Source organism: Panthera tigris, chromosome D2, assembly GCF_018350195.1.
Source record: "Panthera tigris isolate Pti1 chromosome D2, P.tigris_Pti1_mat1.1, whole genome shotgun sequence".
NCBI lineage: Eukaryota > Metazoa > Chordata > Mammalia > Carnivora > Felidae > Panthera > Panthera tigris.
In genome coordinates this window covers 33,480,177-33,505,416 of record NC_056670.1, presented here as the reverse complement: position 1 = coordinate 33,505,416, position 25,240 = coordinate 33,480,177, and the positions used below count along the sequence as shown (strand labels likewise).

General features: G+C 39.0%; 2 protein-coding genes across 22 annotated transcripts in view; both read left to right on the top strand.

Annotated features, from left to right (window-relative positions):
- USP54 (ubiquitin specific peptidase 54) overlaps window positions 1-5,145 on the top strand; it is a 133,653-nt gene extending 128,508 nt beyond the window's left edge. For 14 of the 15 annotated variants that reach the window (XM_042960200.1, XM_042960201.1, XM_042960209.1 and 11 more), the window contains 2 exons: window positions 2,007-2,193; window positions 3,819-5,145. In XM_042960200.1, the coding sequence (XP_042816134.1) occupies window positions 2,007-2,193; window positions 3,819-4,378 (747 nt within the window). In that variant the 3' untranslated portion in view covers window positions 4,379-5,145. Of the gene's footprint in view, window positions 1-2,006; window positions 2,194-3,818 lie in introns of those variants that run through there. The other variant, XM_042960211.1, reaches the window with a different exon arrangement.
- Window positions 5,146-7,015: 1,870 nt separating this feature from the next.
- PPP3CB (protein phosphatase 3 catalytic subunit beta) overlaps window positions 7,016-25,240 on the top strand; it is a 71,544-nt gene continuing 53,319 nt past the window's right edge. For 3 of the 7 annotated variants that reach the window (XM_042961067.1, XM_042961068.1, XM_042961066.1), the window contains exons 1-3: window positions 7,016-7,073; window positions 21,750-21,950; window positions 22,632-22,756. In XM_042961067.1, coding sequence (XP_042817001.1) covers window positions 21,800-21,950; window positions 22,632-22,756 — 276 coding nt within the window. In that variant the 5' untranslated portion in view covers window positions 7,016-7,073; window positions 21,750-21,799. Of the gene's footprint in view, window positions 7,074-16,340; window positions 16,614-21,749; window positions 21,951-22,631; window positions 22,757-25,240 lie in introns of those variants that run through there. The other 4 variants (XM_042961065.1, XM_042961063.1, XM_042961064.1 and 1 more) reach the window with 4 other exon arrangements.

The window sequence follows — 25,240 nt, the reverse complement described above, 5'->3', positions numbered from 1 at the left end:
TTCATTGAATTAAAAGTTTATTTGGTATGGCAGGATTAGAGTCTGGTGAGGACTCTGTTGGACAGAATTAACAAATGAGACTGGAAAGAATATAACTAAGAGTCATATCATGAACCACAGTACGAAGTTTGGGAGCATAGAGAGAAGTGGACATGTTGGAGAGCCAAAGAGGAAGTAAAAATCATTGGGACTTGGTGTCTGATTCATATGGGGAGAGGAGAATCAAGGATGATAACCTGGAATTATTGGTTGACAATGATGTACTTGAGGGAAGAGATATGTATAATTTTGGATATACTATATTTGAGTGGAGATATCTGGTAGGCCTTTGGATGTGACACATAAAAGCTTGAAACCAAGATTCAAGAATCATAACCTTTGAAAAGAGGGAAAGAATATTGTGAGGAGAAGGAAAGAATATTATAAGAAGGATATATCTCTGATGAATATCATATTTAAATGGTTTATCTGAAGAACCCTAAAAGGAGTGAGGACCAGAGAGGTAAAAGGGAAACCAGCGTGGCATCACTTCTTCTGTGCAGAATAAAGGAATAGTTGGCTATGTCACATGCTGAGAGGACTGGCACTTGGTCCTTCGGCCATATGGTAAATGCCTCCTATGTTCCATGCTGTGGTAGTTGCTATGAGCGTACACTGATGAAATAACACAAATTTTGCCCTTGAATAGCTTACAACTTGGTTAGGAAATAAGATACACTGGTATATAGATTGTTTTATTTAATATATTATTTATTAGGTGCCTGTTCCAGGTGCTATTCAGGGTGCTGGGAATACTGGAGTAAAAAGAAATGTATTCTACCAGGAGAGAAAGACAATAAACAAGTAAACCCCAGACAATGTATGATCAAGAAGAATAGAACAAAGCAAGGGGATAAGGAATAGAGAGGTAATAGTGGTTATTTTCAGGGCTACTTTTGATACAGTAGTGAGGCAAATCAGCTCTAAGGAAGTAACATTTGATCAGTGACGTCAGTGATATGATAGTGTGAGCCATGGGAAGACTATTCCAGGTAACAGAAACAGAAAGTGAAAAGGCTCTGAGTTGGAATGAGGTTGGTGTGTTGGGGAAAGTTAAGAAAGTCACAGTGAAAAAGGCACAGGAATGGTAGAGATAAAGTGAGAAAGATCATCACCATTGCTACACATAGGAACTTAACAGGCCACAGTGAGGAAGTAGCAGGCTGGGATAGGAAGATCAGATTGGAGGCTGTTGGAGTGGTCCAGTTGAGTTTAAATATAAAACCTATAGGTAGAAATGAGTGTTCTTGACAAAGGCAACTAAAGGAATCGTGAATGAGAAGTGCGAAATCAAGGGCAATGTCAGCATTTGAATGAATCTAGGTGACTTAGGAAAATGTGGTACCAGGAGGTGGAGTTTGGAATGATGTTGGTTTGATTTTGGACATATTAGTGTTTCAAATGTTAAAGGGGCTATTTCTGAGACTTTGCCACAAAAGTGAATGACTAGTGGAGTATAGTCGTTGACACAAGCATCAGTGGTTACAAACTTGACTGGCAAAAGAGGAGACTGCACTATAGCAGTGACGGGGGAGAAGGTGGAGTAGCAGAATTCTTGATTGTATATTTAAGGAGATACATTTTTAGTTCCCAATATTTAGAGTATAGAATTTTCTTTTTCAGTCTCGCAGTCTTTCTGATTTTTTTCCTCTTTCCTATTTTTTCTCTTTTTAAATTTCTATCTCAGTCTGACTCTACTGTTAGCATTAAAGAATGGGAAAGTGAGGGCTATGAGAAAGGTTAAAGGAAGAGGATCTGCAGTTCTGTGTCTCCATTTCATAGTGGTCTGGATGTCCCTAGAGGAGCTCATGGGAAGAGTGAGTCAATTGGGTCCCTCTCCAGAGCTAGGCATATTGGTACTCTAATCCCCTCCATCTTCCCCTGCTTGCCTCACTGTGTTTACCCAACCATATCCTGCTGTGTGTTAATCCTCATCTTTATGTTTTTTTGTCTTGTCTCACTATAAGGATTCATCAAATTCGAGGAAAAAGCCTTTGGAAACCGGGCACCGTTGTTCCAGCTCCTCTTCCCTCCCTGTCATCCATGACCCTCCTGTGTTTCTCCTTGGTCCCCAACTCTACCCACCCCAACCACAGTTCCTGTCCCCAGATGTCTTGATGCCCAGCATGACAGGGGAGCCCCATAGACCCCCAGGTAACTCTCCCCAAATCTAATATTATGTGCCAGAATGTGGTACTTTTCAGGGATGACCTAGAAAGATCAAATCAGTATACCTACTGGGGGTGGGGGAGTCCCAAGGTGGGTGGTAAAGGGATATGAATTACCACTTTAAGATCAATCATTGGTTTAGGTGAATTGTGATTGAATTGTTACTTGGGCAACATGGTTCTTTGATTTTGGGGGCTCTGGTCTAGATCTTTAGAAACTGAACTGGCTCTATCATGATAAGCTTATAAGTGACCAAGGGGAGTTAATATTCAGTCTTTAGGATCCTCCCAAAACAAAAAGTGTCATCTATAGCTAGTTTCTCTCCTACTATCCCCTGAATCTCAGCTGAGGTATAGTCAGGAGGACAAGGAATGAATGGGAAACCTGGACAGACCCTATGTATGGAATACCTGTGCCATATATACAGACCCAGACAATCCTAGGGAAGGTGGGTAGCATCCTTTTGGCTTTCTTTGACCCTCTATAGTAAGATTTGCTACTTTTCTTCCACATGAAGAGGCTGAATCTATAGCTTAAGGCAATGATTCTCAATGGGAAATGGGAGGTACTACTGGCATCAATTAAGTGGAAGCCAGGATGCTGCTAAACATCCTACAAAGCACAGGGCAGTTTACCTACACCCACCCCCAACCCCCAACAGATAGTATCAGCTCAAAATATCAGTAGTGTTGAGATTGAGAAACCCTGGCTTACAGATATAAATGCCTTGGGGCAGGGAGTGGTTGTGGTTCTAGAACAGAAGAGTAGTATTGCTGATATGTGTCCAAATTTTAGGGAGGTTTGGATAAGCAGGCCTTCTGGGTAGATGAACTTTCTATCACTCAGTGGAACAGCCAGGTAGCCAGCCCCTTTGACAGTTGTTAGGGGCATCTGATCCATCAGGCAGTATTTTAGTGCAGCCTGTTCTGCACTAAATGTTATAGTGAATATAGGGGAGAAAGAAGGTAGCTCTCCGTTCTTAAAGAGCTCAAAGCTGAAATAATCAGAATGTGCATGCATATAAGAATATATTGCAGATGTTGATGGGCTATAAAAATAAAGAATGGAAAGTATTTTTTAGAAGTGATTTTTAAAAATTATGTATTTTGTTTTGTTTTTTTTTTAAGTAAAGGGGAATTAATGTGTAGAAAAGACATTCCACACTATATATGTGGTAGGAGTGTGTGAACAAAAACAGAGATCTCAGAGACTAAGCAAGAATGCAAGCAGAAACAGATTAACTAGAGTGAAGGTACCAAATTAAAAAAGCAGAGTGATGTTTTGGAGTGGTGGCTCTAAGAGTAGAGTTGTTACACTGAGTATACATTTGCAATATTAGGGAGCCATTCCTGGGGAGGGAGTGGAGGAAGAATTATAGTGGAGTAAAGTGGAAGTATGGCAACATTTACCCAGGTAGGAGGGAAGAGACTTGATTTTGATGTATATTAAGAATTCTTAAAAATGAAATTAAAAGCAAAGCTAGTCTTCTTCCCCTGAGGTGTATGCTCTTGGAGGTGTGGGAGTTGAGAGGTACAGCCAGGAATGATCCTCTGGGAAGGAGAATGGTTTACTGAAGATCTTAATATTTGGGTTTCTTTTTCTCTTTTCAGGAACTTCGAGGAGTGTCCAGCAGTTTCTGGCTATGTGTGACAGGGGTGAAACTTGCCAGGGGGTCAAGCACACAGGAAGGACTCTGAACTACCAGAGTCTCCCCCATCGTTCCAGAATAGATGCCTCTTGGGGACCATGGTCAGAGACCAACCAGCATATTGGGGCCAGATTCCTGAGTACTCCAGGGTGCACGCCTCAAATGACACACACTGCCACACTACCAGAAAGGCCGCAGGGCCTTCAGGTTCCTCATGCTCAGTCCTGGGGGGATCTTTTCCATTCATCCTCCCACCCTCCCATTGTTCACCCTGTGTCTCCACCATCAAGCAATCTTCATGAACCCCTGAGGTCAGCTTGGAATTTGGGTCCTACTCCTGGGTCTCGAGCCCCTGGTCCTCGAAGAGTAGATATGCCCCCCGATGATGACTGGAGGCAAAGCAGTTATGCCCCACAATCTGGGCACAGGAGAACAGGGGGAGAGGAGTTTCTATTTGTTCTAGCAGATGCTCCTGGAAGAGAGCAGATAAGGGCAAGGGCCCTGCAGCACAATAGGTGGTAAGGGTCACCCCTTCCCTTTCCTGGAACCACAGCCTTCTCTGTTAAACTGTACTGTGGAGGAGCTGGCACCCTGCATCCCTGCTAGGGTTGTGCTAGTCTCATCTCGATGTAAGAGTTGGCAGTGTCCTAGGGGTACCAGGAACCCCTAACAAGACCTGGCTCTTTGAGAGGGAATATTTGAAATTCCAATTTCCTTTCACCTAGCAAAAGGAAGCAACTGCGGTTTGGGCTCTATTTGAGCCACTTTACAGATGAATCCATATTACCCCAGACACTAGCCATTTCTTAGGATCTTAGGGTCACCATTTTATTCCTGGATCCTTTATGCCCCCACCTGCACCTGAGCCTTTATCCTGTGTTCCCTAGTATACTGCCAACTTCTATTCTTTGTTTTACTTACCTATCCTTATTACCTGACCTTCTGTCTCCCCATATCTCATCCTCAGGGGGACATGTAGCTGTGTGGTCATGGTCCTGACCACATCATTCAGGGCAGCCTGTTTGCCCCGTAATTATGAACGGTCAGCCTTCCCTGTGCCCCGACACCTTAGGCCTAGAATGCAGAGCTGCCAACGTAACATTTGCCCTTCTGAACAGATGGAGTCAGGCACACTAACACACCTTCCTGTCCTCAGCAGCAGAGCCATTACTGCCACTTGCACAGTCACCATTGTAAACCCTCAGAGTCAGCTAAACTATTTTAGGGCCAAACATACTGTTTTTGTAAAGTATTTTTCATTAATAAATCTTTAAGATAGTTGTATTTAATTCCTTGTGATTTAATTGTCTATTTAATGCCTTTTGTATGCTCTTGCTCTTTTATGTCGGGGTTGGAGGGGAAGGCCTGAATAAGCAAGAAATATCAATTCCCAGGGGCCTGGGGCTCCCAAAGAGAGGACCATGGCACAAACGTGTGTGTGTGTGTGTGTGTGTGTGTGTGTGTGTGTGTGTGTGTATGTCTTTTGACTGAGTGAAGGTGAGGAGCCAAATAGTTGGATATATACTAAAGGTAGGAATTAATGGGCCCCTAAAGTAGAATGGCTTTCCTTGTTATTACTGTTGTTAGTGTATTTCCTATTCCTTTCCTGCTAAAAAACACAACGTTACATGCTTTATCCTTCCCTCCTTAGGGAGATTTTTTGGGGATTCAGACACCTCTTAGAAACCCACTGCTGATCTATGTATTCTTGGTGCCCTCCTTCTACAAGTTTGTGCCTCCTATCCCTTCCTTGCTCTCTTCCCGTGGCTGCCGCTACCCTTGCCTTCCCTGTGGAATTTCTGTACTTCCTCTGGTTGTCCTCAAATCATTGAAGCAGGTAGAGCTACTGATGGTGAAGAGGAACAATTATTGCACAGAAACAGCCATTTTCACCTCTGCCTCACTCCCAAATTCTCCCTCTAAAGGATATTTTGTGGGCTTCCTTTGCAAAGAATACCCTTTGGACACTTCCCCGCCTCATTTATCCCACGTCTCAAGATCACTGAAATTGACAGAAAGAAGAGGTAGAAAGGTGTTCTTTGAGACCTTTGGGCCACTGCTTACCTAATTAACACCATCCATTATGAACAGATTATGAGAATTTAATGTTCAGGAGGATAGCAGGAATTTCTCATGCCACTTGGATTGTATGCCATCAAGATATATAGATCTTAGTGGCTATGCTGATCTCTGCCCTGTGATTCAGTACATCTCCTACTGTCATACACATACCTTCTAGTAACTATTGATTGAACAATCAGTTCTTGTCCCACTACTCCCTTCCCCATGAAGGTCCATCCCTATAAAGTTTCCGTAAGTCATCAGGGCTCAGATTCTGTATGTGCACAGAAGTACCATATGAAATATTTTTTATGAGGAACTAATTTCTCTATGTATCCCTCTGCCTTCCAAATCTCTATTTTCTGAATGGATCAAGAGGGAGGCTGTGTCCTTTTCAGGTGTATACTTTGTCACTTGACAACCCTTGGTTGTCATCCCTTTCCCCTTACCTATTTTGATTCTTAACCCTTGGAGCCTATTCTGCTCTATCTATATTCTCACCCTGTGCCTTCAGACTCTTGACAATTCCAGGCTCTAAACATAAGGGTCAGATAGATTCTCAAACTCCATTTTGAACGGTCACTTCCCTCCAGAACCTACAGTGCCTCCTCTATTTTCCTGTCCCTTACCAACCAAAGTACTCGGATTTGGTAGTCAAATTGTTATACATTTGTTTCTCTATTAGTAGGAGATTCTGAGGTTTGAATAAGTCTCGCCATCTTACTAGGAGCTCCATGAGAGCCAATGTCTTGTTTCCTAGCGCTCATTCACTGCAGCTACTAGCAATAGATAGCCCTCCCTCTTCACGGTCTATTGTTTCTGCCTGCCCAGAATTTTAACCTGATCCCTTGGCCTCGTCCTGTTTCTCTTCCAGCCTCAGTAATTTTGCCCAGGTCCCTAGAGTCTGCCCCGCCCCCGCCCCCGCAAGCGCGGTGCATGCCGGTCTTAGCCCCTCTGTAGGGAAAGAGGGTCCGCCATGTTCCCCGGCGGCGCCGCCGCTTGGCTCTGGTAGCCGCCGCCCCCGCCCCCAACCCCGCCCGGCCCAGCGCCTAGCCGAGCCCCGGGCCCAGCATGGCCGCCCCGGAGCCGGCCCGGGCTGCACCGCCCCCACCCCCGCCCCCGCCGCCCCCTCCCGGGGCTGACCGCGTCGTCAAAGGTGAGAGGTGGACGAAGCCCTGGGGGCCTGGCCTGAGGAGCTGTGTGTAAGGGCGGGCGGGAGACCGTCCCCTCCGGAGCGGGCCCGGAAGGGCGGGCGAGTGACTGGCTGCCTCCCTTGGGGAGTGGCCCCTGGGCGGGCCCCTGCTGGGCTGGGCTGAGTCGGTAGCGGCGGCTCCGCGGTCTCCCGCATGCCTTCAGGCCCGAGGCGGGGGTTTCGCTCTCGAGGTCTTCTAGTTGTGGGGGTGAGTCTCCGATCTGCAGTGAGCCCCTTTCTTTTCCTCCTGGGCCTGTCAAAGCGGCCCAGAGGCCGCGATTAGCTTCCTGCTCCGCGACAGCTGCACGCCTGGCTTGCCTGGGCGGACCGAGGGGCTCGGAGACCTTCAGCCACGCGGGGCCGGGCGATGAGCAGTCAGAAATCACCTCGGCTTTGGCCCACGCCTGCTCCCCAGTGACAGCCGTCCGCCCGATTCGCGCCTAGTTAGCGCCAGCCGCAGGGGTTCGCACTTGGCCCTCAGGTGTCACTCTACGCGGAAACTGGGGGAACCATGTGGGATTGGACAAGGGTGAAGAGACGAGGCAGGATTTGGGGTCCTGGCTTTAAGTGCAGAGAAGATGGAGAAAAGGCAGCATAAAGAAAAAAACAAAAAACAAAAAACCTGATCGATAGGAAAAAGCATTTACTTAGAAAACCGTCGACACTGGTCAAAGGCCAAAAAAGGTTACCCCTCACCTTGTGAACACATACCCATAGAAAAAAATTAAATATTTCCAGGTGGGCAGAATATATGTATGTTTACCGACAACAGGTCAGCAGAAAAAATTTAAATAGAGAAATTGAGGGCAAATTGTTGCTTCAGATTTCCATGCTCTCTAGGAGAGCCCATCAACTTCATACACTGCTGTGGAGGTGAAAAACAGAATTTGAAATGATTTTTATTTACCATGCAGCTTGGTCAATACATTGACATCATCTTAGAATAAAGTTTTCTTTACCGTATTACATTTATTTTGGAAAGGTAGATACTTCTTTCGTTTGTTCATTTTCATTCAGCTTCTCAAATATACTGGTACAATGTTTAAACACTGTTAGTCCACTTTTTGCAGTTTGACCAGAAATGTTTCCATTAAAATATTTAAGAACAAGAAAACCTTTTTCCTTTGTGTTTTTTTAATTTTAATTTTTCAATTTGAGCCTCCTTTAATGATAACACTGATTTGTATCCAGGCTTATGTAGACAATTTTTAAAAGTTAGTGGTATATCCATTTGGGCCAGTCATTGGAATGAGCTGATTAAAGAGTTTATGGAATCCTGAGAAATCTGTATAAAAAGAGAAGAAGAGAAAAAAAGATTGGTAGTTCAGGCATTTATCCTAAGTTTTGCAGGGGTTGGGAACAGAGACATGGGCTGACTCTTCTTTTTCTGAGTAGGTATATGAGTTGTATGTTCATTTCTCTGGGCACTTTTCACCCTACTATTAGGACTAGTCACATTCCCGAACAATGAGTTTTTGCTATCCTTATGCTTGTGAGTCTTCTTGGTTTTTGTCATATATATGGTAATGTTTTCCCTGTACTGCTTTAATACGGTAAAAATAAGATTGCAAACATAAGGTATATTCCTTAGGGGTAAGTTGTGAATCCACAACAGTCATATTTATAGGTTATTGGTGTGGAATAAAAGTCATTTGATTTAGGTAAATAGGAAAAGAACTTGTTGGTGTGGAAAATTATACATTTATAGAATTATAAACAGAGCTCATGGATATAAGATCTCATGTGCTTGGTAGTATATTCTTCACCAGGACAATTTTGATTTCTTTATGGAATTCATTAGCAATTGGAAAGGCTGATAAGGATCACATGTTTAGAAATGGTGGAAACAGACTAGTTTGCCCTGCTCATCTCAGCTCTGGCTTCCTCAGAAATACTGGGAAATTCACCTTTCATACAGAAACCATTTTTAGATTTCATCTTCAGGCTTCTTTCTTGCTTGCCTTCTTTCAGTAATTGTACCATAATGTTTTACTTGATGAGAGAGAACACCCTTGCCAGAAAATACATGACCACGGTGCTGGTTCAACTTGTTAAAATCCAGATTTCTTATAAGTGTAGTATGTGCTAGTTTTGGATCTATACCATCTCATAGTAATAATATTATGGACACCATCATTGGCATTGAATACAGGTAGTCTTTTACTTTCTGAAACTTTTCCTTCTTGACTCTAAATTTTATGCTCTTACACTTCTAGTTAGGAGGCCGGTTTTGAAGGGGATATAGATCTTTCTGTGTTAAAGATCATGTGCCTGAAGTTCACTTTCATGTGAAGTTTGAGATCTGGAAATACTGTAGGTGATTCATGTATTAACGTAATTAGCCTTTTAGTGAAATTATTATATCGCTGATTATGGATGATTAGGTTTCCTGGTTGGTTCAGGCAAATTCATTTCTGAGCCTACTCCAGCTGCTGCTGGCTCAGGTCAAATTCTTTTTGAAAGTTGCAGTAGCCCAATGGTTTAGGTGAGATAATATGCCCTCTTAGCTATTTTCTGTTAAGCATTTTTCTGTTCTTCAGCTAAAATAAGAAGTTGGAAATAAAATAGAAACAAACTAGCAAAAATGGCTAATTGTATCTGCCTAAGTGCCTTACTGCCACATCAGCAAAATTGGTATTGTAATTGAAGCATAAAACCCTGAATTTATGTATATTGCTCTCCCCCCTCTCCCTCCCCCGCCAATTTACTTGACCTGAATTGTCCAGATGCTACCTTTTATTTCCAGATATTTTTAAATACTTCTTTTAAGTGCTTTTTGCCATATAAATGAGGTCCCAGATTTGTAAAACTTGATTGTCTCTTGAGATTATTAGATCTGTTAGTCTTGATATAAAAAATTCACCGTTATCACTTAGAGTGCATTGTCTATATTGTGTGTATGTTCATTTAGTATGTACAATGTGACTCACTTTCTTTTGCATTCAATATTTTTTCCTTATTTCCTAGGTTATATTAATCTTATGTCTTAGGTGATCAGACTTTCAGATTGAACCAAAATGCTGAAGTATGTGTGTGTGTTGTTTTTTAAGCTGATACATTTCTGTTGGGCAGACTTACCATTCATTTAGGTTCTATTGCCAGCTGTCCTGCTTATAAATCTTAGGTCACTTGGCTCAAGAATTGTCTAGTACCTTAGTTTTATTAGGATTGCTTATTTTCATTACAGATTTTTAGATGACCCACATATGTTGGGTCACATGGCTACTTCAGTGTTTCTTGCTAGTTCTATTTCATCATATTTTAAAGCAACTTGAATTTTAATTTTTGTTTACAAAATTTATTTTGCAGGCTTACCTATCCAAAAAGATAACTTTTTTTTTTAAAGTTCGTTTATTTATTTTGTGTGAAAGAGAGAACCAGCAGGGGAGGGGCAGAAGGGAGGGGGACAGAGGATCCAAAGTAGGCTCTGTGCTGACAGCAGAGAGCCCAGTGTGGAGCTCTAACTCACAAACCTCGAGATCATGACCTGAGCTGAAGTCAGATGTTTAACTGATTGAGCCACCCAGGCGCCCCTAAAAAGATAACTCTTGAAAATGATTTTTCTTCTTCCTTCCACCCCCATTAAACTGTTAAGCATACTAAAATAAATCTTCAGTACCATGTGTCCTAAAGAAAGTGAGGGAACAGAGAAAATTATGTGTGTGTGTGTGTGTGTGTGTGTGTGTGTGTGTGTGTGTATGAGAGAGAGACAGAGATAGAGGGAGGGAGAAAGAGAGGAAAGGAGAGAACATTGTGGTAATTGTCATCTTAGAAGGAAAATGCCAAGGAGGAAATACAGCTGCTCAGTAGTAAGGCAAAAGCTCAGGTTCCAGAACTATTCGATGAATTAGCAAGAATTGAGGAAAAGTTTGGTGAAAAGAATCTTAATTTATTAAATGAGGTTTATCTTAATACCAGTCATATGACTTCATTTCATTTTATCATAAAAGTGTTTATTTACACACAGATAAAATTAGCTGAAGATAATTGGGCATCCTTGTATGTTATGTAAAATTTATTTTGGAACACCAGAATAATCAAATAGCATAATATTTATTAAATGCCTGCTGTATGCTAAGAACTGTAGGGAGACAACAAAAGTATAAAAAATGAAAAACAAACTTGGTCCTTGAAGAAATAAGTATTCATGAGAAGTTATTTATATATGTCATAAGGATGGGTCATTAATTGCTAGATAAGTGACAGAGCCAGTGACTCGTTTGGGTTCAACAGAGATAGTGATGACTCTGGACTGGAATGGTCTAACAAGGGTTTGTATAGGAAGAAAGAGACCTTGAAGGAAGGGTAGGATATAAATAGGCAGAGGATTGGAACCACTTATTTGTACAACATTTATTGAGTACCAAAGCATAATTATTAGGCATTGAGGATACAGGCTTGGATTAGATACACTTTAAGTAAGATAGATTCTCTTGGAGTGCTGGCACTCTAGTGAGGGAGATATCATTGCAAATAAATAATATAACAAATTTTGTACAAAGTGCTATTGGAGCTATAAAGAAGGAGTTGACTCCCTTATTTGGAGAAAAAGCATCAGTGAGAGGATTATATTTTGAGGTGAGCCTTGAAGGATGAGAAGAATTTTTCCAGAAAGGAGGTAGGACTGGAGTAGGGAAAATAGCAGAAAGGCATGGAGTTGGGAGAGGGGCGGGGGGTGGGAAGCTTGAAAATTTGTGACAGTAGTATGTAAAGTACCTGGCTGGGAGTGGCAGGAGATGAAGTTGGAAACAGTCTTTTGTACACTAAGTTGGGGAGCTGAAACTTAAGCTAATAATCAGTATAGTCTCTGGATGATTAAGAACACAGGCTCTGGAATCCAATTGCCTGGGTTTGAATCCTAGTTCAGCCTTAATAACCTCTCCACTGTACACAAGATACTTAATGTCACCAACCTTCAATGTTCTCATCTGTAAAACAGAGTTAACAAAGTATTATTATGGGGTTTTTGAAGGATTAATGGAGATGGACCAAATAAAGTACATGGGCTGGCACATGATAAATATTCAACGAACGGTAGCCATTATTATTATTGAACGTTTTAAAATAGAAGAGTGATCCAGTATCTTGGTTTTTGAAAGGTAATATAGTATTGTGTAGAACAAAATAATAGCAGGGAAGATGCTTGGAGTATCAGAAGATTGGGGCATCTGGGTGGCCCAGTTGATAAAGCATCTGACTTTGGCTAAAATCCTGATAACACAGTTTGTGAGTTCGAGCCTGGCATCAGGCTCTGTGCTGACAGCTCAGAGCCTGGAGCCTGCTTTGGATTCTGTGTCTCCCTCTTTCTCTGTCCCTTCCCTGCTCATGCTCTGTCTCTCTCTCTCAAAAAATGAATAAGTGTTAAAAAAATTTTTTTAGAGTATCAGAAGATTAATTATTGAATTTTAATTTTCTTTAATTTTAATGTTTTTATTTTCAAGAGAGAGAGAGCGAGAGAAACCAAGGGAGGGGCAGAGGGAGAGAGAGAATCTGAAGCAGTCTCCAGGCTCTGAGCTGTCAGCTCAGACCCCAACGTGGAGCTCAAACTCACGAACCATGAGATCATGACCTGACCTGAAGTCGGATGCCCAATCGACTGAGCCACCTGGGTGCTCCTATTTATTGAATTTTAGGTAGAGTATTCCAAGTTTGTAGAGTGGACAAAATTGAAAAGATTGTAGGGTGCACTTGAGTGGCTCAGTTGGTTAAACATCCAACTTTGGCTCAGGTCATGATCTCATGGTTTGTGAGTTTCAGCCCTGCATTGGGCTTGCTGCTCTCAGTGCAGAGGCTGCTTTGAATCCTCTGTTCCCCTTTCTCTGCCCCTCCTCTGCTTTCTCTCTCTCTCAAAAACAAATAAACATTAAAAAAAAAAAAAAAAAAAAAAACTTAAAAAAAGAAGATTGTAGCAATTCTAGGGGAATAAAAACTCTTTCTTCAGCATCTCAGGAGCAAAGTAGTCCAAGGACAAAATGACCAAAGCATGAATTAAGGGAATGAGATACCAGATATGATACAAATTCTGAATAATATTAGAAGGTAGTTCCTATTGGATCAGTGATTGGGTATGGGAACAAAAGAGCAAAACTTTTTAAGTAGACAATGATCAGACTAATTTTGCTTTAGGGATTGATTAAATTGAACAATTGTAGTTGGAGGCAAAGATTGGAATGGCATGTAAAAGACTGGGAAGGTCAAGTAGAGAAGGATCTTAGAAATAAGTTTCAGGCTTTTTATTCCTCCTTATTCCCCCCCCCCCCCTTTATTCTTTAGTTCTTAAGAAACTACACAAAATTTTTGAGTAAGTTAATCTAGCAGTAAGTTAATCAAGGGGAAGGGAAAGTAGAGCTGAATTAGATTTTTTTAGTACACAAAATGATAAAAATTGAACTAGTATTGCAGCAATGGAGATACAAGAAAATGAAGAGAATTTGAAGAATCAATAGGACTTGGAGTCCTGAAAGAGAACAATGACACCAAAATTTTAAGTCCCAGTGACAGAGAATGATGATAACCATGACAAAAGTAAGATAGGAAGGATAACCAATTTTGAGGGAAAGGTACTATATTCAAATCGCCACCACAGACTAAAAGGAATCCAAGGAATACCTTGAAATTTTGAAGACTGTGCTATAGGTTTTATTGAATCTGTTCTTAGAGGATGTGGCCAGTGCATGCTTCTGTCTCTAGCACCTGGGTGGGTTATGCCCTTTTTCATGATGAGAAGACTTTTTGTCAGAAGAGCATTGTCATTTTGTTGGTATAGGACAGATTGTACTGGAGTAACATTCTGACCTCAGTTTCAGCCATGATTCTGCCCCTTACTAGTTGAAACACTTGAGAGAGCCATTTAACTTCTCTGAACCTGTTTTCCCTTTTGTGAAATAGGGATAAAACCTGCCCTACTAAACCCCCAAGATGCCTCTGAAAATCATGTAGGATTATGTATGTGAAAGTACTTTGTAAACAAAGCAGTATAAATATACTGTCATTGCTATATAGTGTCAAGATATACAAGTATTTTAGAAACTATATCATTAATTTAGTAGACATTCAATGGTAATAGTGTTCTAATCACTGTGTAGTTATGAAAGACATAGCCCCCTCCCTTCCAAAGAGTTTATAAGCATGTAGGGGAGACATATTTACAGTGTAATTGTTAAGTGCCATGATATAGGTCTTCATTATATGCTATGCTATAGGACCACAAAGGAAGGGACACCATTAACCTAGTCTGGGAGCATGAAGAATTTTCAAGAATTGGAACACTGAAGTGACATTTAAAGACAAGGAGAGGTTAGGTAAAAGATGGGAATAGTGTACCCCCAAACAATAGGGTGTTTGAAAGTATGGAGATTAAAAATAAGTGATGTAATTTTAAAAATGAAAATAAGTATCTGGAGTGTAGAATGTATCTGGAATGTGAGGTAGTGACAAAAGATGACGGTTGGAAATGTAGGCAAGGTTCAGATCACAAGGGATCTCGCATGCCATGTGAAGATAAAGAACTTGGATTTTGTATAATAAAGCCAGTCTTGAATCAAGAGAAGGTTGAGATTTGAATTTTAGAAAGCATATTCTGAGTGTTGTAGAGTAGACAAAATTGGAAAGATTGTAGTAATTCTAGAATAGAAGCCCTTATTCAGTGTTTCAGAACCAAATGAGCAGAAACAGTTCAGGTAATTATTTAGGACCTATTGGCCATGGAGGGTGAGAAATAAAGAGAATTCTAGGACAATTCCTTGATGGGAACTATGGATAATGGCTTAGGGGGGAAAATCACACACTAAATTTTGGACATACTCAATTTGAGATATGTATGGAAAATCCCAGTGGAGATATTTGATAGTTTACTGGGAATCTGGAGTTTAGGGGAGGGCTTTCGACTGAGCACTCTATTATTTGAGGGTCCTCAAAATGTAGATTTTAGTTGAAACTGTAGTTATGAATGAGATCACTAATTCAGAGCGGTATGATAGGAGAGCCAAGGACAGAATCATAGGACACACACTGACATTTAAGGATCAGGAGAAAGACTAGAAGTCCATGAAATAGAGCAATCAGTTGTGACCAGAGAAGTAGAAGAAAAACCAGGTGAATGCTTTCAAGAAACCAAGAGAGGAGAGAGTTATAAGGTGGAGGAATAGAGCAGAAACCAGATAAATATGGATTAAGGAAAATAGACAAAAAGTCAGAAAAGGAAGATACCCATTGCAGATCTTAATACCCTTTCAAAAAGCTCAGTTCTCAAAATAAAGGATATATGGCAGAAACAGGGATGAGGAGTAAAAGAGAGTTACTTGTTTGAATTTTTAAAAATTTTTTTAACATTTATTGTTGAGGGACAGAGCACAAGCAGGGGAGAGCCAGAGAGGGAGGGAGACATAGAATCTGAAGCAGGCTCCAGGCTCTGAGCTCTCAGCACAGAGCCTGACGCAGGGCTCAAACCCGCGAACTGCAAGATCATGACCTGAGCCAAAGTTGGATGCTTAACTGACTGAGCCACCCAGGTTCCCCCTGAATTTTTAAGATCATAAAGATTTAAGCATGTTTAATTGCTCAAAGGAAAGACCCAGTGGAGAAGCAGAGGCAGAGGAAACAATAGAATCATAGGAGGGGTGGAGGGGATGACTGCAGTTAAGAGGTTGGGGGAGTGGGATTCAGGATACAAATAGTGTTTAGTAAAGGATAGGAGTATCTCTTCCTCAGATGGGGAGAAATTTAAAGATGCATACTGGTGTAGACGTGTGGATGGAGAGGAGCAGGGAAGTGAAGTTTGGTCTGAAGGCCTCCATTTTCTCTGTAATTGGACACAAAGTTGATTTACTGAGTAAGAGATAAAGTGAGTTCAAGAAAGGGGACCATTTGAAATTTCTACTGAGAGGCATGGGAGACAGAATGTTTAATAGGATTGCTGAGAAGTGCCAATGACCAACTACATTGGGGACCATGAATTTGTAGTAGCACAGAGCCATTTTGATGATTTTATACTTAGCACCCAAGTTTAGAAGCTAATTCATCCAAGAATTGCAGTTTTCCCTTATAGGTAGAGTAAAACAAAAGGGCAAAACAATTTAGAATGTTGTTTAGAAAGTAGGTGAATGATGGAATACTTTAAAAGTATAAGAAGCAAAGGTATCCGGAAGGGAGTTGATAAGGAGGGGTTGTCTAGGTTTTTAATACAGTTGAAGAATAGATGGAGTAATGGGAGTGGAACTGAAAGGTTAGGAGGTTTTAATCATTGAGTGAGAGATTGGAGTTCAGGATTTCAGAGGTGGAGCAGTAATTATGGTCAAGGCTGAGGAGTTGAAGTGGAGTGGAACTCAAACTTCTCAGTTCTTATGTTTTAGGTAGATCATTCTGCATGGACATTGATGGTGAGATTTAGCATGGAGAAGGCCTGCAAGCCAGGAGCTGGAGTTGCATGTGAGAAACGACTAGAAGTTTAGAAGATGGCAGGGACAAGGATAAACTATCTAGAAGGCATGAGCCTCAAAGGAGAAGGTATTTTTTTCTTCATTGGAGTGATGAAATTGGAAATGGTAATGCAAAGCAACACTTAAGACTAAAGCCTTCTCTGCTAAGAGTAGTGGTGTGTGGAAAAATGCACAGCATCTATTTTGAAAAAAGGGTTTGAAAAGTATTATCCTTCAGGATAACTAAGATTTAATTAAGATAAAGAGATGAAGACAGCATTACTGTGAAGATCTAAAGTATGTGTGTGTGTGTGTGTGTGTGTGTGTGTGTGTGTGTGTGTGTGTGTGTTGGGGGAAGAGGGATGAGTTAAAAAAATAATGAGGCACCTGGGTGGCTCAGTCATTTAAGTGACCAACTTCGGCCCAGTTCATGATCTGGTGGTTTGTGGGTTTGAGCCCCACATCAGGGTCTCTGCTGTCAGTCCAGAGCCTGCTTTGGATCTTCTGTCCCCCTCTCCTTTTGCCCCTCCCCCATTCTCTCTCTCTCTCTCAAAAATAAATATTTTTTTAAAATGATGGGATTTCTGGAGGCTTAAATGAAAAGGATTGAGAAGGAGGAGAACAGCCAGAGATGGCATGGTGTAAGAGAAATACTGAGAAAAAGTCAGAAATGTAGATGACAGGAGAGACTTTATTTGGATAGTTGCCAATAATGGCAATGATCAGAAGCACAGGCCTCTGAATGATTCTTTGTAGTAAAGTTGTTCAGTTGGCATAGGCTGCATGTACCCCAGTTGGTGTTGGCGGCCTTGTAGGGCTAGCTAATACTTTTGTAGCCTTTGCTTAGAGTTGGGGAATAGGAGTTAGTTGATTTCTAGGATTCCTTACCCAGTAGTAGAAAAAGTGTATCTGTTCTTCCCCTATCCCTGGTCAATACTATTCCTGGTTTGTTTTTCCAACTTCCTAAATTAAAACTTGCTTTATACATTTTTTTAGTTGCCATACATTAAATCTGAATGAAAATAACTTGTGAATGTTATTGATTACTATATAGATGTGTGTGCTTCATGCCAAAATTTGGGTTAAAGGAAATGTTTCAACAGAATAGTTGGTCAAATGAATATTACCAATTCAAGTTTCCTAGTGTTGGAAACTTGGTGATTTGAGATTATTTTGTAGCTCTTTATTCTAGCTAATCCTCATTTTTAGCCATCTCAGTTATTGACCATTCACATTACATTTGCATATATTTATATTCTGCTTTTTTCCTATCATAAATACAGGAGAGTAGGAAAAATAGTCTGAAAATAAGGAGGAAAAATATATTAGAAGAATATCCTAGAAAAGCAGGAATAATTGGCTAAAGATGAATTAGAAATAAAAAGAAAAACTTTTTTTTGTTTATTTATTTTGAGAGAAGTACACATGCATGAGTGGGGGAGGGGCAGAGAGCAAGTGAGCAGACTTTGCTTGCGCTCAGTCTCCCAAACAGAATGGTGAGATCATGACCTGAGATGAGATCAGGTCAGATGCTTAATTGAGCCATCCGGGCTCCCCAAAAGAAAAAAATTTAAAAGCCTGAAAATAGATGGGAATGCTGTAAAATGACTTAGGAATTAAAGTAGTTGAGAAAAAAATATATATATATTTTTTATTAGAGGGTGTGTGCAAGTGGAGAAGGGCAGAGAGACAGAAAATCTTAAACAGGCTCCATGCTCAGGGCAGAACGTGATGTGGGGCTTTATCCCATAACCCTGGGATCTTGACCTGCAACGAAATCAAGAGTCAGGTATTCAACGGACTGAGCCACCCAGGAGCCCCAAGAATATTAATTTTTGATGACAAAAAATTTTTTTAACTCTTTGACCAGTAGGGTCAATAATTAACCCCCTGTTAGGCCAAATTCTGTTTGGTTGGCTTTCTTTTGCCTGGTCAGATCACCTGCTACAACTCCTCTCTCCTACAAAGAGCACATGCCTTTTTCCTCTTATGCCTTTCTACATGCCTTTCCTTATTTACTGATATATTAAAATATATTCTTTTGAAACTTCATTTTCTAATTTCAGCATTGTGTTGTTAGAACAACACTGATCTAAAGTTTTCATCTGCTTTCATCTGTGATGGCATTTCTTTATCTTTGAACCTGTACATTCCTTAGAATGTATCCCAGCTCGTCTTGACATGTAAAAGTATGCCTTGAGTTGAAAAAGTTGAAGAGCATAGGTCTATAGATGACTTACCCATGAGCAGTTTTTTAGATAAATAAAGGCACTTTGGCTCTTGGGGGTAATACTTCAGTGTGAATTGCAGTGGAGCGTTCACAGTGTGCATGAAAATACGTAGTAACACTGGTGACTGGTTGAATTGGGGGGATGGGGCTGGTCTCCCAGTTGGGTTTTTAGGAAGTTCTGCAGTTTGAATAGAATTCAGCCAGGAGTGGAACTTCGTTGTTGATTATTAGAAAGCATATATAATCTAGAATGCAACATCTTAAAGACTGTTTTCCTGAATAGAGTGATAAAGAATTTTTCTTGGCCTGATGAGAAAAATGTGATCCCATCTTGATCTCAGAAATTTGTGTTTGAGATATTTAAGCTTTTCCTTTTTGTAATGTCCCAGAGCACCTTGTGATTTATTTAGCAATCAGTTATTAAAATCTGCAGTTCTTAAACAATTAGTTTACTGATTAGGGGCAAGTTTGGTCTGTTTAGTCTATGGCTAGAGAAAAACATACTTTAACAGAGATTTTTATTTTATTAGACTCTGGACATACTATATTTGAGGGAACAAAATGTGTTTTAATGCTTTGTTCTAAATGTGGTAAAAAGTAATGGGAATAAATGTGTTCTAATGAAGAGCAAGTAAAGAAGTTCCAATTTTGTTTTATTAAGTATCAAAGAAAGCAAGAGGGATTGGTGATTTCAAAGTCTTTTAGAATTGGTTGACATCCCTCTGCCTAGTTCTTATCCCACTTCCAGAGTATTGAGTTAGTCCTGTTTTGTTTTGTTTTGTTTTGTTTTCCCCAGTAAGATAGAACATGGTTACTAATTATTCTTTCTCAGGTAATTGATATAATTCTAACCCAGGCTCCTGTTTTTAGTTTTTTTTGTTTAAGTTGAAATGTAAAGAAGCAATTGGTCCTGTACATTTCCAGGCTTCTGTATAATAATTGATAATTACAGTGATGACTCTGAAACATCAAGAAAATACTATATGGTGTATGCCCAAATATAAAGTGAGTTTTTTCTAAAACAATTTTTATTTCAGAAAAGAGGGAGCTGCCTTACATTTGAGACTATATACAGACTCTTACTATAAATTCTCTTGCTTTGTTTTGAGAAACAAAGTACTGTTTGGTAAAGAGTGTAAAACTACTTCAAGCTGATTTTGAATGTTTAATGAGGCCACTTGTTGGAGTCAGTGAAAAGGAATCAAATAAATTTAGCAGATATGTAGTAATTTTTCCAAAGTATAGAACCTCAAAATTGTGCTAGATACTGTTGAAAATAGACCTTTCAGTTTCCCATTCTGTTTCCCAATAGCAGTTTTAGAGTACAGTTGGTAATATATATGGGAACTGTGGCTTAGGATTAATTTGCAGTGATAACATTTTATGTGTATTCAATAAGTGATATATCAAACAACTTAAATGAAAGTGAAGATTAGCCTTTGAAAAAAGTGTTAGATGACTTAAAAATGCCTCCAGTGATAAGGAATGCATTACATACATTTGATGTCAAAGATGCGCATAAAGATTTTCAATGAAGATGTTTTGTAAAACATAGGTAGGAGAAAAAGCAGTATTTCAAAATTACCATTTATTAATACTGTTTTAAATCTATGTGTGCAGTGTGCCTGGTTGGCTGAGTCGGTTAAACGTCCAACTCTTGATTTGGGCTCAGGTCATGATCTCATGGTTCGTGAGATTGAGCCCTGCATCATCGGTGCTGTCAGCACAGAACCTGCTTGGATTTCTTTTTCTCCTTCTTCCTCTGCCCCTCTCCCCCCTCTCAAAAATAAATAAACACTAGGGAAAAAAATCTATATTTGCATCTAAATGAATTTAAATTTTATAAATATTTGTTTTATCTATATATCTAAAAGTTTCAGAAAAATTTTTTTAATGTTTATTTATTTTTGAGAGACAGAGAGAGAGAGAGAGAGAGAGTGTGCAAGGGGGGGGGGAGGGGCAGAGAAAGAGGGAACCACAGAATCTGAAGCAGGCTCCAGGCTCTGAGCTGTCACCACAGAACCTGACGTGGGGCTCTAACTCATGAACATGACCTGAGCTGAAGTTGGATGCCCAACCAACTAAAGCCACCCAGGCGCCCCTAAGGTTTTTTGTTTTTTGTTTTTGTTTATTTGTTTTTTAAGAGGAACTAGCTGTTTTTTTTAAATGTTTGAGAGAGAGAGAAAGAGAGCAAGTGGAGGAAGGGCAGAGGGAGGGAGAGAGAGAATCCCAAGTACGTTCCTCGCTGTCAGTGCAGAGCCTGTCGTGGGGTTCAATCTTACGACTGTGAGATCAAGACCTGAGCTGAAATCAAGAGTTGGATGTTTAACTGACTGAGCTACCCAGGTGACCCTAGCTCTTTTTTTTTTTTTTAATGTTTATTTATTTTTGAGAGAGAGAGACAGGCAGAGAGAGCGGGGAAGAGAGAGAATCCCAGACAGGCTCCATGCAGCCAGCACAGAGCTCAACGTGGGTGAACTGTGAGATCATGACCTGAGCCAGAATTAAGAGTTGAATGCTCAACCAACTGAGCACCCAGGTGTCCCTGGAGAGTTTCTTTTCAAGTTGGGCAGAAAACATTGTTTTTAACTTCCTTATTATAAACATGGTATGTCACTTTATATTTGGGATTTCTTTCTATTCAGGTTTAAGTTACATTTATTGTGCTTCCTTAAGGTGAAGAGTGTATGTTTTGAGAATTCTGCCAAAAATTGTTACGGCTTAAAGAAAACTTTAGTTATCCTGAAAGAACTTTTAATTTTGAGGCAATTCATTTCTCTAATAAGTCTCAACAAAGAACATGCTATTATATATAGATTAATAAAAAGTATAATTTGATTACTTTTTTAAAAAACCTTTTAAAAAATTAATACCTCTATCCAATAAACACTCTAGCTTTTCAAGTTTTACTTTTGTTTATCTAGATCCATTAATTAGTATTTATGTTAATATATTAATGGTGATTTATTTTTTATTAATTAAAAAAAATTGCAGCTGTACCTTTTCCCCCAACACATCGCTTGACATCTGAAGAAGTATTTGATATGGATGGGATACCCAGGGTTGATGTTCTGAAGAATCACTTAGTAAAAGAAGGTCGGGTAGATGAAGAAATTGCACTTAGAATTATCAATGAGGGTGCTGCCATCCTTCGGAGAGAGAAAACCATGATAGAAGTAGAGGCTCCAATTACAGGTATACTTATTTATGTTTTGGATATTGTTTTTTTGATTATACCATTATTTGGTTGCTTGGATATAGGGCTACTTATTCTTCAGCGTATGGTATACTAAATTAATATTACATGGACATTATCTTGAATTTCCAAATTATTTTTTGTAATTTTTTTTTATTTTTGCCTGTTTTTAGTGAATAAGCATGATCCTAAGTAACCTGAGTGCAGAAGTTGGTCTAATATGTTTTTGTGAAGGTTTCATCAGTTGTGTTGGCCATAATCCAATTTGATTCAACAAATTCTTATTTACTTTGCTTTCAATTATTAGGGGAAAATACCTCAGTGTCAACATAGCAGTCAATAGAAAGTGTTGCGTTAGAATGGAGATTTTAACTGCCACCATTATAATTTTGTAATCTTAAAACATAAGCTTGGCTTCCTGAAGAGGAACTTTATAAATTTAGGTGAAAATTTTGTCACTAACTACAAATTTCATTATTTTTGTTAACTCTTGTTCTAGATCTTGAGCACATGAACACTTGGGTACATCATCCCTATTAGGACTCTTCATAGACTCTGACTTCCTTCTGAGACATTTCTTGATAGAATTTACATTATCTCTTATGTGAAAGAAATTAGAATTTAAGTAAAATTTGTTATTTCAGAGTTTTTTTTCATATCTAATAATCTTCTTGTTTCAGTGTGTGGTGACATCCATGGCCAATTTTTTGATCTGATGAAACTTTTTGAAGTAGGAGGATCACCTGCTAATACACGATACCTTTTTCTTGGTGATTATGTGGACAGAGGTTATTTTAGTATAGAGGTAATAATCATAATACTGTCATTTGATTTGCTTTTAAGTGTTACCATAGATGATTTCCATTAATTCCTAGTAAAATAAGTTCCTTAAAGTACCTATATTGGGTTCTTTTTAATACCTCTGCATATTCTGAAGTTTTTAGGTGAAACTACTATTTATTCTCTTCCACCTTTCAAACTATTCTGTTTTCTTTGTATTACTATGTTTATGAAATTATAATTGCCGTTTTTCCCAGTGGAAATTATGTGCAAACTGAGGGTTCTTTATTGTTCTGTTATCTAGTGGCCCTAAGGAGCTAGTGCTATTTATCTCTTTTGCCCCTAAAGGCATTAATTACCCCATGTGAAAAAAGATTAATTGAATTTTCTCTGATTAAATAAAACATACTATAATGCTTTTATTGCTTAAACCGTAGTGCTTCTATCCCACCTTCTATAGCTATTAAGACCCGAGTCTTTTGTGTATTCTGAAAGTATTCATTTCTTTTAAAAAACTTAAGAGGCATTAAAATGACCTATTGATCATTACTTAACAGTACATGGTTCTTTTTGCTCCTTTTATTTCTCTAATTATATAAATAAAATAAGGTAAATATAGAACAATCTGCCGTTTCTAATATATGCATCTCTCTTCTTTTTTAATTGAAAATGTGGCCATATTATAATGTTGTTCTGTAACTTGCTTTTTTCATATATCTCTATACTGTGATGTCTTTCCAGGTCAGTATATATAAATTTATAATATTTTTAATAGCTGCATTATATTCTGTTGAATAAACAAACCACAATTAATTTCATCGATTTCTTATTGTTAGACACTTACGGTGTTCTCAGTTTTTTGTCACTACAAATGATACCTCAGTGAACCAGGTTTTATATATATGTATATATATATATATCTTTGCACACTTGCTAAATTATTTCTGTGGGGCAGATTCTTGGAGGTAAAATTGTTGGATAAAAGCTCTACTAATATATACTTATGTTGAGCATTTACTATGTTCCAAGCATATTGTAAGCACATAACACACACTGATTAATTGAATCCTCACAACAACAATATGAAATAAGTAGTGTTACTTTATCCATTTTATGGATGAGGAACCTGAGGCCGTGCCCAAGGACACATTGTTAGTAAGCAGTACAGCCAGCCTTATTCCAAGCCTGTACTCTTTCTTAACCACCTCTCCCAGTAGACAATTAAAGCTTTACCTGGTGCATTTCCATGCTGGTTCCTGTTGTTTATATCCCCTTCTCCAGTATTTTTAACCTCCTTTCTGAGGTATGCTAGGATTCATAGTGAGGAAGGAGTTCAGGGCCCTGGCCACCCAAATTCCCTAAGGAATTTTGTTACTCCCCCTTGAGTTGTTCTTCCTTTATTCATAGTTTCTTCATCAGTCGCCTTAAACTTCCCCCACAGTTGCAAGGAAATCAGAAAATGGCCCTTCTTAACAAAAAGACTGGGGGCTTTGGAAAAACAAAATGAACAATTTTAGGAAGCTTATTGGGAACTAAGCATATTGGTGTGTATGTCCTTGTATTAGAATGTTTTGTAGCTGACTCTTTCAACATATTTTACTGTTACAAAGGAAAATAATAAAGAAAGCAAAAAAGACAGAGTTTAATAAGTATTTCCCTGGCTTAATTTGTTTTTTCCTTGTGAATAAAATGAAGGTGTGAATAGTTATAGATTTTATACCTTAACTTGTTAAAAATAAAGTTTGTTTTTCTTCTTGTGTATAATTATATTTCCATATGAAATGTCTTTCCTTTTTTTTTTTTTTTTAACCAAATAAATAAAATGTGAGTCTCTTGTGTTAAATATATTTAGACGGGTGCCTGGCTGGTTCAGTCAGTAGAGCATGTGACTCTTGATCACAGGGTTGTGATAAGAGACCTCACGTTGGGTATAGATATTGCTTAAAAATAAAACCTAAATAAATAAATAAATCTACTTAGAGAAAAGCATCTGCTTTACTGCTTATTTTAATATTCTTCTTTTTTAAATTATACTTTCTTTGAATCAGTTTAGATAATAAGCCCCTACCTTATGTAAGGCAACAAGTATAACCAACAAAATAAACATAAAAAATGGGTATTGCCTTCGTAAGACAGCATGGCATAATGATTAAGATCAGAAGATCAGATTCCTATCTCTTAAAAGTTTTTGTAATTTCAGACAAGTTACTTGAGCTCTTTGCTTCAGTCTCCTCATTTATAAAATAGAGATAATATTATTTACTTCATAGAGTTGTTTGAGGAACAAATGAGGGGTATTAAATATATTGTGCTTGATACATTGTAAGTACTCAATAAATGGTAGATGCTGTTATTTTTGACACTGTTATTATTTTATTTATTGATATACCTAAGAAGGAAACCAATCTGCTGATTGTTTTTACAACAAATAGTCTATAAATCTAAAGTAATTAAATAGATTGACTCATTCATTCAACAGATATTTATTATTCTTTTGCTGTTTGGTAGG